The 11,879-nt window shown below is 48.5% G+C and overlaps 1 protein-coding gene across 2 annotated transcripts in view; it reads left to right on the top strand.

The window, feature by feature from the left end:
- The first annotated feature begins 232 nt into the window (after positions 1-232).
- The window catches only part of nicn1 (nicolin 1), a 36,075-nt gene continuing 24,428 nt past the window's right edge, over positions 233-11,879 (top strand). The window contains exons 1-4 of one of the 2 annotated variants that reach the window (XM_080460718.1): positions 239-378; positions 943-1,064; positions 1,470-1,619; positions 2,106-2,285. In XM_080460718.1, the coding sequence (XP_080316844.1) occupies positions 1,473-1,619; positions 2,106-2,285 (327 nt within the window). In that variant the 5' untranslated portion in view covers positions 239-378; positions 943-1,064; positions 1,470-1,472. Of the gene's footprint in view, positions 379-942; positions 1,065-1,469; positions 1,620-2,105; positions 2,286-11,879 lie in introns of both variants that reach the window. The other variant, XM_080460719.1, reaches the window with a different exon arrangement.

Genomic DNA, 11,879 nt, shown 5'->3' with positions numbered 1-11,879 from the left:
TATACTTCTCCTCCTCCTCCTCCTCCTCCTCCTCCTCCTCCTCCTTCTCCTTCTCCTTCTCCTCCTCGTCCTCCTCCTCTTCCTTCTCCTCCTCCTCCTCCTCCCTTCCGAGGACGCCCTGCAGGTACTTACTCGTGACGTAGGCGAGTCACACTGGCGCACTAAGAATTTGAAAACGGCCTCTGTCTGTCTGTCTGAGTGCTACTGGCCCTTTAAGACTCTTTCCGTCTCCATGGTTACAGCAGGACGTCGCCTCTAGCATCATTAGCATGTTAGCTGTCTCCTCTTCAGGCGGCTCGTTTCGGCTTTAATGTTGTGTAAAGTTGTGTAAAGTTGTGTAAAGTTCTCCCTCCTCCCCACAGTGACGGTGACCTGCAGGTGAGCTGTCCACTCGTTTCACACGGTTTTAAACATGAAGCCGAGTCGCTGCTGCTCGCAGATGTTTTTAGCCTGCGAGCTAACAGGAGCTAACGGAGGATAGCGGAGTTCCTCCCTCAAACCGCCGCTGTGTTGAATTAAAAGATGTTTTCAGGTTAGGTTTCAGTCTCAATCAGCTGAAACGTGTCCGAGCTGCAGCTGCTGTTCTCCGGCTCCAGGCAGCTGCTGTCCGTGGTGCTAACCAGAGCTCCGCTCGCCGGACTCCGTCCACTGAACTCACATTTAAAACATGAACTCTGATTGCAGACAAAAAGAAGATCTAGAGATAAAACACAGACAGTCTGCAGCTAGTTCATCACCTGTCCAACACTTCGGCTTCATTTTAGTAACGAATCTCTCTTTAGTTTCTCTGCCAATCCAGTGGGGCTTTGTTAAATGAGGTGTAGCTTGGTTTGATGGCATTTTAAATGACCTTTAATACGTTTTTCAGAGTAAGATGAGTTGTCAGATCATTCCTGTGTTCATAACGTGCAGAAGAACCTCTCCTGTTTGGGTTTTGAACAGGTCCTAGATAGTTTGGGGACTAGAGACTTCAAGGAATCTTTTAAATAAATCAAAGTGATCCACTTCAACAACAGACCCAAACACACGAGGTCCCGGTAGAAAAACTGCAGTGAAAGAACCAGGTACGAACCAGTTGATGAAATCTATTTAACATCAGCACAAATATCACTGACAAACGAATTTAATCTACTAACAAGTTTGTTAGATTGTGTTTGGTTGCATTTGTTTCAGTTTCTGATTCCATGAGTCCAAGATCCTGTGTTCAGATCACATCGCTGTTTCTTCTCTTTAAATGTTTAAAAGCAGCTGAAATATAAATATGTAGATAAAATAACTGCAGTGAGCCTGTTGAGTTAAAAGCTCCGACTCTGACCTCTGACACCCTCGAGCTGTGTGTGTGTGTGTGTGTGTGTGTGTGTGTGTGTGTGTGTGTGTGTGTGTGTGTGTGTGTGTGTGTGTGTGTGTGTGTGTGTGTGTGTGTGTGTGTGTGTGTGTGTGTGTGTGTGTGTGTGTGTGTGTGTGTGCAGGAGATGAGCTCCAGTGCTGGTGGCGTGCAGGCGGTGAGCTGCACCGTTAAACCTGCCGTCTACCTGCAGATCGGAGACGCCAAGACGGACGCGGCTCGCTGCGGCGTGTGTGTGGTGGACGTCAGCCTCCCGTTTGGAAAACCCGTCAACGTAAGACCGCCGAGGGGGATCCGCCCTGAACATCCGACGCTTCCTCCCTGAGTTTAACAGTTTCAGCCAACAGATCACATTCACTGCAAAACTGCTGAGTCATTATAATGGCAAGGTGTCAAAACATGATAGCAACAAGGTGCCAAAACTGATGTGTCATGATAACCACTAGGTGCCCCAAATGTCGAGTCATGATAGCAACAAGGTGCCAAAACTGATGAGTCATGATAACCACTAGGTGCCCCAAATGTCGAGTCATGATAGCAACAAGGTGCCAAAACTGATGAGTCATGATAACCACTAGGTGCCCCAAATGTCGAGTCATGATAGCAACAAGGTGCCAAAATGTCGAGTCATGATAACCACAATGTGCCCTATATGCTGAGTCATGATGAGTTCAGGTTAGTGCAAAGTTGTGATGCTCAAAACAAAGCAGCTGGACATCAGACAGCCAACCAACGTGTGCTTGTGCATGTGCGTGCCCAGATCGAGGAGATCTCCTTCAAGAACTACTACACCGCCTATGTGACGGTGCGCCTGCTGCGGCGGGGCCCCGGGCAGGACGCCGCCGCCAAGTGGGCCACGGCTCTGAGAGACCTGCCTCTGATGGACAACCCGCACACCGAGGGGGGCTCGCAGGACTACTGCCACATCCACAGGACGCAGGTAAGAGGCACAGGCCCCGCCCCCTGTCAGAGAACCAGAGAGTCTGGAGTCAGTCAGAGAACCAGAGAGTCTGGAGTCAGTCAGAGAACCAGAGAGTCTGGAGTCAGTCAGAGAACCAGAGAGTCTGGAGTCAGTCAGAGAACCAGAGAGTCTGGAGTCAGTCAGAGAACCAGAGAGTCTGGAGTCAGTCAGAGAACCAGAGAGTCTGGAGTCAGTCAGAGAACCAGACTCAGACCATCAAACACAAAATGCAATTTTCACTAATGAAGAAGGTTGAAAAAAGTCCAGAACTTGAAGAACAGCAGATGAACAGCAGAAGCAATAGTGAGAAAGACCAGAAAAGAGTTCAGAGACCAGATATTTACAATTGAGAAACTACTTAATGTGGCACAATGACTGGAAAACACTGAAACAGACACACACGCCTATGAAACACCTCCTCATCAAATCTCTAGAAGAAAACAGTACCAGAGAAATCGTTTCAAATGCCGACAGACAAACTTGACAGGAAATTGACTGGATGGAAACGAGAAATGGGAAGAAGAAATGAATGTCATTCTAGAGCAGGGGTGGAGAACCCTGGTCCTGGTCCTGGTCCTGGTCCTGGTCCTGCGAGTTCTCATGATGAGGCTCTGCAGAAAGCTGGATAACGAGCCACTCATTGCTGTCAGCTGTGTTGATGTGAGGACACGTTGAAACCCTGCAGGACTGCCGCCCTCCAGGACCAGGGTTCCCCACCCCTGTTCTAGAGGATGAAGAACAAGCCTGTGAGAAATTACAGAAAATCACCAGGAGTTCAAATGGAAAGAATTGAAGTGCAAACTAAAAAGGAGGTACTTTAAAACTCCCACTATCACATCAAAATGAGATCAAAGCAGGTGATATTCTGGTCTTTCAAGAAGCATCTACTTCAAGCTGAGGAGAAGTCCCTTCCCACCCCAGATTATAATCCCATGTTCTCATTGTGTTCCAGTAATAGACAAAGAGGAGTTTCTATCTTAATTCCTAAAAGAATTATATTCTCTCTGGGAACCATGATAACAGATCAGGAAGGTAGAGACGTCATTATTCAGGAAAGAATATTTAATAAATGCTGCAACACAGTGAACCTTCATGCCCCCAACACTGACGAACACGGTCCTGAATCCTTCCATTGATCGCTCTGGAATACCAAACATCTGGATCAATCCAAACCAGCCAAAGTTGGAGAAGAAAACATGGAGCACTTTGTCCTCAGCGACGGGTGGAGACTCAAAGATCCACAACCAAGAGAATCAACTGGTTTTCCTCAGAGCATCGTTCATGTTCCAGAATAGACTCTTTATCCCAAACAACTCAAATATCACCAAGCTCAGTCCCAGAGGACACGATCATTACCAGTGACCACGCTCCAGTGTCGGTGAGCCTCCCGCTGACTCAAACTTTAAACCACCACAACAAGGAGAGTTAAGATTTCCTTACTTAAAGATAGAGAGTTTAACGAGATGCTGAGGAGAGAGCGGCCAGACGTCTTAAACACAATGACACAAATATAGTTCATTCAGAAAGTATTCAACCTATCCATCCATCCATCCATCCATCCATCCATCCATCCATCCATCCATCCATCCATCCATCCATCCATCCATCCATCCATCTATCCATCTATCTATCTATCTATCTATCTATCTATCTATCTATCTATCTATCTATCTATCTATCTATCTATCTATCTATCTATCTATCTATCTATCTATCTATCTATCTATCTATCTATCTATCTATCTATCTATCTATCTATCTATCTATCTATCTATCTATCTATCTATCTATCTATCGATCAACCATTCACCTTTTCAATCTTGTAATCTTACAGCTTTATGCCAAAATTGATCAGATTCTTATTTTCCCATCAATCTACCTGCAAAACCTCAAAATGACAAAGTGAAAAAAGTGTTTTAGGATTTTTTTGCCATTTCATTAAAAATAAAACCAGAAAATATGACATGTACATTAGTATTCCCAGCCTTTGTTGAATACTTTGTCGAGGCAGCGGCAGCTGCTATAGCAGCACCTCCAGCAGCCCCTCCAGCAGCCCCTCCAGCAGCACCTCCAGCAGCAGCTCCAGCAGCACCTCCAGCAGCCCCTCCAGCAGCTGCTCCAGCAGCACCTCCAGCAGCAGCAGGTCCAGCAGCCCCTCCAGCAGCCCCTGCAGCGTGAAGTCTTCTTGGGTCGGATGGCACTCCGTCAGTCTTCTCTACAGATCCTCTCAAGTTGTGTCAGGTGAGACGGAGAGCGTCTTTCCAGAGGTGTCCAGTTGGGTGTTCAGTCTGGGCTGTGGCTGGGACACTCCAGGACATTCCCACACTTTTCCTGAAGCAACTCTTTAGTTCTCTTTGCTGGGGTCCTGTTGGGATGTGAACCGATGCCCCAGTCTGGGGTCCTGAGTGCTCTGGAGCAGGTTTTCATCCAGGATGTCTCTGGACATTGCTGCATCCATCTTTCCCTGTATCCTGACGAGTCTCCCTGTCCCTGCTGCTGAAAAGCATCCCCACAGCATGATGCTGCCACCACCATGCTTCACTGTAGGGAAGGTATTTGCCAGGTGATGAGCAGTGCCTGGTTTCCTCCAAACGTGACGCTGAGCATTCAGGCCAAATGGTTCTATTTTTGTTCATCAGACCATAGAATCTTGTTTGTAATGTCCGGAGGGTCATCTACATGCCTTTTGGCAAACTCCAAGCTGGCTGTCATGGACAACTGGACAACTGAGGACAGGCGTCCGTCTGGCCACTGATTGGTGAAGTGCTACACTGATGGGTGTCCCTCTGGAAGGTTCTCCCATTTGCTCAGTGGAGTGCTGAAGCTCTGTCAGAGTGACCATCGGGTTCTTGGTCATCTCCTGACCAAGGCCCTTCTCCCCCAATGGCTCAGTTTGGACAGGCGGCCAGCTCTGGTAAGAGTTCTGGTGGTTTGGAACTTTTCCTGTCTCTGAATGATGGAGGCCGCGGTGCTCTTCAGGACCTTCAATGCTGCTCACCTTTGTTTGTGTTATTCCCCAGATCTGTGCCTCCATATAATTCTGTCTGGAAGGTCTACAGACGGTTCCTTGGACCTCATGGCTTGGGTTCTACTCTGACAATCACTGTCAGCTGTGGGACCTTCAATAGACAGGTGTGTCCCTTTCCAAATCAAGTGAAATCAGTAGAATTTACCACAGGTGTACTCAGTCAAGTTGTAGAAACATCTCGGCAACAATGGGTGGAAACAGGTTGCAGCTGAGCTCACAATTCCGTGTCATACAGGGTTCGACATTAAGGTGTGCAAGTGCTTACATCTTTTTACTTGCCCAAAGTCTAATGGGAATTTATGAGCTTGGGTTGTATGAATCTGACCAATAAATACTTTGTAATGTTTGAAAGTGGTTGGTCCCTAGAAAGACGCCCAGACACTTCCCCCCCTCAGTGCTCCACTGCAGCCCAGCAGGTAGAGTTGGCTGCTGGTTGTTCCACTGCCCCAGGAGGAGCCCTTCACACTTGGTCCAGTTCACCTTGGCTGAGGAGAACTTCTCGTACAAGGTGAGTTTGCTTTGCAGGGTCTGGATGTCTGTTCTGTGGGTAATAAAAACTGTGATGTCATCAGCATAAGCTGATAACACAGCAGTTCTCCCACTTCCTGGGATTGGTGGTCCTGGCAGACTGCTCCTGAGCTGAGCCAAGAGGGGCTCAATGGCGATGCTGTACAGCATCCTGGACAGAGGACAGCCCTGCCTGGTCCCTCTCTGAACAGGGACCGGTCGGCTCAGCCCCCCTTCGTTCTGGGACACAGTATGTTTGTCCCACTGTGATGATGGTGTCCAGACAGTCTTTCAGTCTATTGCCGATGCATCTGGCAGAGGACTGAGTCGGGCCTCCAGTTCTTCAGCAGGCCCAGATCTCCTTTCTTGGATAGCAGGGTCAGGACGGCCGTCGTGCAGCTCAAAGGCAACAGTCCAGAGTCCAATCAGTAGTTCAGGACCTGGAACAGATCTTCTCCCAGCAGAGTCCAGAAACTGCTGTAGAACTCTGTAGGGAGGCCATCGATCCCGGGAGACCGTCCACAGCTGAGCTGCTGGAGTGCCGTGGACATTCAAGGGAGAAGCTGGACTCCAGCCGTGGGAGCCCCTCCAGGATCTGGACCCCCCCAGGATCTGGACCCTTGTAGGACCTGGCCCCCTCTAGGACCTGGCCCCCTCCAGGATCTGGGCCACATTGCCAGGGTCACAGGTCTCTGTGGTGAACAGGTCTGAGTAGAACCTGAAGGCCAGCTTCCTCATGTCAGAAGGGGGGTTGTTATTGGTCCAGGGCTGTTTAAGGTGTCATCATATTATTGTTCCTGGGTTTTTTCTCTGATTTGAAGAAGCAGCAGGTCGGAGCATCAGTTTCTCTCATTGAGGTGATTTGGTTTCTGAGTAAAGCCCCTTTAGCTTTAGTGTGGAGGAAAGTGTTTAAAGCTTTCTTCCTACCAGGTAAGGTTCTATTGCTCTCTGTTCCTTTACTGAGTTATTCTTCCAATGTACTCATTTCCTTTTCTAGACGATGGAGACGGTCTTTTTGTGTTTGTGTCCTGTGTGCGGTGTACTGCTGCAGAAAAGGTGGATTTGGGTTTTCCCCACCTCCCACCATTTGGCCAAACTCACAAAGTCCAGTTTCCTCCGTCTCCACTGAGTCCAGAAGACGGCAAAGGCCTGACAGAAGGACATGTCCTGTGTGAGCTGGACGTTAAAAGTCCAATATGGAGGTGGGTGTGGGCGTGGCTGCAATGAGAGACCTGTGACCAGTAGGTGGTCAGAAAAACCTATAGGTGTGATGGTGGACTGGACCAGACCGTTAGTTTGTGTTTTCTTAATGTAAATCTGGTCCAGACTGGCTGCTCTGACTCTGCTGTCTGTGGTCTTTACCCAGGTGTACTACCTGTCTGACTGTAGGGTGGAGGGTCCTCCAGGTGTACTACCTGTCTGACTGTAGGGTGGAGGGTCCTCCAGGTGTATTACCTGTCTGACTGTAGGGTGGAGGGTCCTCCAGGTGTACTACCTGTCTGACTGTAGGGTGGAGGGTCCTCCAGGTGTATTACCTGTCTGACTGTAGGGTGGAGGGTCCTCCAGGTGTACTACCTGTCTGACTGTAGGGTGGAGGGTCTTCCAGGTGTACTACCTGTCTGACTGTAGGGTGGAGGGTCCTCCAGGTGTATTACCTGTCTGACTGTAGGGTGGAGGGTCCTCCAGGTGTACTACCTGTCTGACTGTAGGGTGGAGAGTCCTCCAGGTGTACTACCTGTCTGACTGTAGGGTGGAGAGTCCTCCAGGTGTATTAACGGTCTGACTGTAGGGTGGAGGGTCCTCCAGGTGTACTACCTGTCTGTCTGTAGGGTGGAGGGTCCTCCAGGAGTATTACCTGTCTGTCTGTAGGGTGGAGGGTCCTCCAGGTGTATTAACGGTCTGACTGTAGGGTGGAGGGTCTTCCAGGTGTATTACCTGTCTGACTGTAGGGTGGAGGGTCTTCCAGGTGTATTACCTGTCTGACTGTAGGGTGGAGGGTCCTCCAGGTGTACTACCTGTCTGACTGTAGGGTGGAGGGTCCTCCAGGTGTACTGCCTGTCTGACTGTAGGGTGGAGAGTCCTCCAGGTGTATTACCTGTCTGACTGTAGGGTGGAGGGTCCTCCAGGTGTATTACCTGTCTGACTGTAGGGTGGAGGGTCCTCCAGGTGTATTACCTGTCTGACTGTAGGGTGGAGGGTCCTCCAGGTGTATTACCTGTCTGACTGTAGGGTGGAGGGTCCTCCAGGTGTACTACCTGTCTGTCTGTAGGGTGGAGGGTCCTCCAGGTGTACTACCTGTCTGACTGTAGGGTGGAGGGTCCTCCAGGTGTATTACCTGTCTGACTGTAGGGTGGAGGGTCCTCCAGGTGTATTACCTGTCTGTCTGTAGTGTGGAGGGTCCTCCAGGTGTATTACCTGTCTGACTGTAGGGTGGAGGGTCTTCCAGGTGTATTACCTGTCTGACTGTAGGGTGGAGGGTCCTCCAGGTGTCTATCAGGTCATTCTCAGTTAGGATGGTGAAAAGGGCGGATGCTGATGGTGGGTGTGGTTCCTGTGTGTTCCTGTCAGAGTCTGGATGGGTGGAGCAGTTCCAGTCTCCTCCTATGATTCTAAATGAGCTGCTGTTAAGTTGTTTCAGTTCAGTGTTTAGTTTCTGAAAGAGTCTAACACGGTTGGTCCCGGTGTTATGGGCATAGATGTTAATGAAGGTGAAAACGGTTCCTTTTATTTTTGCCTGCACCACCTGAGCCCTACCCTGCTCCACCTGGAACCTACACCACCTGAGCCCTACCCTGCTCCACCTGGAACCTACACCACCTAAGCCCTACCCTGCTCCACCTGGAACCTACACCACCTGAGCCCTACCCTGCTCCACCTCGCAGGATGAAATGTCTGTAGGACACAGGTGAGGTGAGAACAACACCGTGACTCCTGAACTGAAATTAGTGACTGACTGAAGAGGGTCTCCTCTCCAGCCCAGGAGACAGTCTGCTTCATTATCAAAGGAGCTGCTTGTCTCCTGGAGGAGGACAAATCTACTTATTATCTGTTGTGTCTCCTGGAGGAGGACAAATGTAGTTCTTATCTGTTGTGTCTCCTGGAGGAGGACAAATCTAGTTATTCTCTGTTGTGTCTCCTGGAGGAGGAAGACATCATTTGTTTTGTCTTTGCACAGCTCTGATATTAGTGCTCTCCTTTCTCTGTCTCTCCCTCCGTTCACATTCAGAGTAGCAACTCTCCATGTCTCCATGAGAAGACAAAGGGAGAGCAGGACAGTGAACCACCACCAGTGACGAAACAACACCTTCACAATAAGAGCCATTTTTTTTTACTGTTTTTGTGTTTCAGGAAGGAGTCTTCCTCTCCTTTCCTTCCTCAGTTTGGTCAGTAGTATTTTCAGTCCATATTGTTTCTGTTTCCTGAGTTCCTCAGTGCTGGCCTGTGTTCTAATGGTCAGAACCCAAATGATCAATTTGTCCACATCTGAAAAAAAGTCCTTCACGTCCACTGATTGTCCAAAGGTCTTGTCAAGAAAGTCTTTTATTTCTTCTACAGTGTCTGAGGTTGAGTCTTCCTGAGAAGGAAAGTCAGAGAACTGGGAGAGGAAGAGTCCGAGGAGAGGAAGAGTCAGATGAGAGGAAGGGTCAGAGAACTAGGAGAGAGAGAGTCAGAGAACTGGGAGAGGAAGAGGAAGAGTCAGAGAACTGGGAGAGGAAGAGTCCGAGGAGAGGAAGGGTCAGATGAGAGGAAGGGTCAGAGAACTAGGAGAGAGAGAGTCAGAGAACTGGGAGAGGAAGAGGAAGAGTCAGAGAACTGGGAGAGGAAGAGTCCGAGGAGAGGAAGGGTCAGAGAACTAGGAGAGAGAGAGTCAGAACTGGGAGAGGAAGAGTCAGAGAACTAGGAGAGAGAGAGTCAGAACTGGGAGAGGAAGAGTCAGAGAACTAGGAGAGAGAGAGTCAGAGAACTGGGAGAGGAAGTGTCAGAGAACTAGGAGAGGAAGAGTCCGAGGAGAGGAAGTGTCAGAGAACTGGGAGAGGAAGAGTCCGAGGAGAGGAAGAGTCAGAGAACTAGGAGAGAGAGAGTCAGAGAACTGGGAGAGGAAGAGTCAGAGAACTAGGAGAGGAAGAGTCCGAGGAGAGGAAGTGTCAGAGAACTGGGAGAGGAAGAGTCCGAGGAGAGGAAGAGTCAGAGAACTAGGAGAGGAAGAGTCAGAGGAGAGGAAGAGTCAGAGAACTAGGAGAGGAAGAGTCAGAGAACTAGGAGAGGGAGAGTCAGAGAACTGGGAGAGGAAGAGTCAGAGGAGAGGAAGAGTCAGAGAACTAGGAGAGGAAGAGTCAGAGAACTAGGAGAGGAAGAGTCAGAGAACTAGGAGAGGAAGAGTCAGAGGAGAGGAAGAGTCCGAGGAGAGGAAGGGTCAGAGAACTGGGAGAGGAAGAGTTAGAGGAGAGGAAGAGTCCGAGAACTAGGAGAGGAAGAGTCCGAGGAGAGGAAGAGTCAGAGAACTAGGAGAGGAAGAGTCAGAGAACTGGGAGAGGAAGAGTCAGAGGAGAGGAAGGGTCAGAGGAGAGGAAGGGTCAGAGAACTAGGAGAGGAAGAGTCAGAGAACTGGGAGAGGAAGAGGAAGAGAACTGGAAGAGTCAGAGAACTGGGAGAGGGAGTCGTCGTCTTCTATGTCTTCATCCAGGTGCTGTTCTGGTCACAGGTGTCAGGTGTGTGTGTGTCTTCTGCCATCAGCTAAGTGTTTCTTAACTTAACTTAGACAGCGAGCTTAACACAAAAAGAAATGGCCCCAGAAACGACAGGACTCAGGGTGTCTTTCATGTCCGTAGACCATCTCTTAAATTTGTAAAACTGCAAAACAGATACAAAAATACATCAGTATTTCAATATACGTACAAAACTCAAATAAAAGAGTGTATAACTTATTATACATGTCACATATCACAACACACGTAACATGTTTCAAAATTGCTTAGCTTAAACTTAGCATAGCAAACGATTTATGTGGACATCAAGTAAATAAACATTTACAACAAGTGATAAAGTACTGCAAAACATTAAAAGTAGTTGGTAACTTACAGATTATGTCTTGCCAAGGTAACTCAGGAAAAAGTGCACAGAGGAGCGATTTACATGTGAACTCCTTCAGTGCTGCTCTCAAAATGGTGTCCTTAGCCTGCTGCTTACAGGTGGAGGCCAATAGGTGGCAGTAACACAAACAAAGTAAATACCATAGAAGAAGTTAGAAAAACAGAATTATTACTAACCAGTGACTTCTTATGAGCATACAGAGGATTACACATCCATTCCAAATAAATCAACTTAAAAACTTAATATATATAAATGTGCCGACATCTGAGGGACAGAACACTCCCCGTCTGACATCTAGATGTCACCCATAACTAATGGCAAAGAAACACTTATTTCCTCTAAACATTGTCCTTAGACACCAACAGAACAACTTCACTTATTGGTCGGAGATAACATCTGTGTTCACCCTTACGGAAAACCGTAACCTCAACTTTTCGAACATGACCATCAGCGCTGGGAAATGTTTTTGATATCAGTCCAAGTGGCCAGTTATTCCTGTGTTCAAGGGATTCCTTCAGCAGAACTACATCTCCTGTTTGCAAGTTGGGTGTAACTGCTTTCCACTTGCGGCGGTGCTGAAGCCCTGTGATGTATTCCTTTTGCCAACGGCTCCAGAAGGTATTGGCTAAGTGCTGTACACGCCTCCACTGCGCCCTAAATAAGTCACGGTTTTCAAACTGACCTGGTGGTACTGGAGGAGTGCCAACTTTTTGCGTGAGTAACATTGCAGGGGTAAGAATGGCTGGGTTTTCCGGATCTGTGGAAACTGTTGTGAGTGGTCGTGCATTTACTATTGCCGTCACTTCAGCCAATAACGTCACAAGTGTTTCATGTGTGAGTTTTCCATTTTTGTCTTTCAGCAGCATAGCGTCCAGGATCTTGCGTGTGACCCCTATCATCCGTTCCCATGAGCCTGCCATATGAGATGCGTGAGGCGGATTAAAGTG

Source organism: Lipophrys pholis (genome assembly GCF_963383615.2).
Source record: "Lipophrys pholis genome assembly, chromosome: 4".
In the NCBI taxonomy this organism is placed as follows: domain Eukaryota; kingdom Metazoa; phylum Chordata; class Actinopteri; order Blenniiformes; family Blenniidae; genus Lipophrys; species Lipophrys pholis.
The sequence above is the reverse complement of the archived record's forward strand: the minus strand, read 5'-3'. Positions and strand labels throughout refer to the sequence as shown.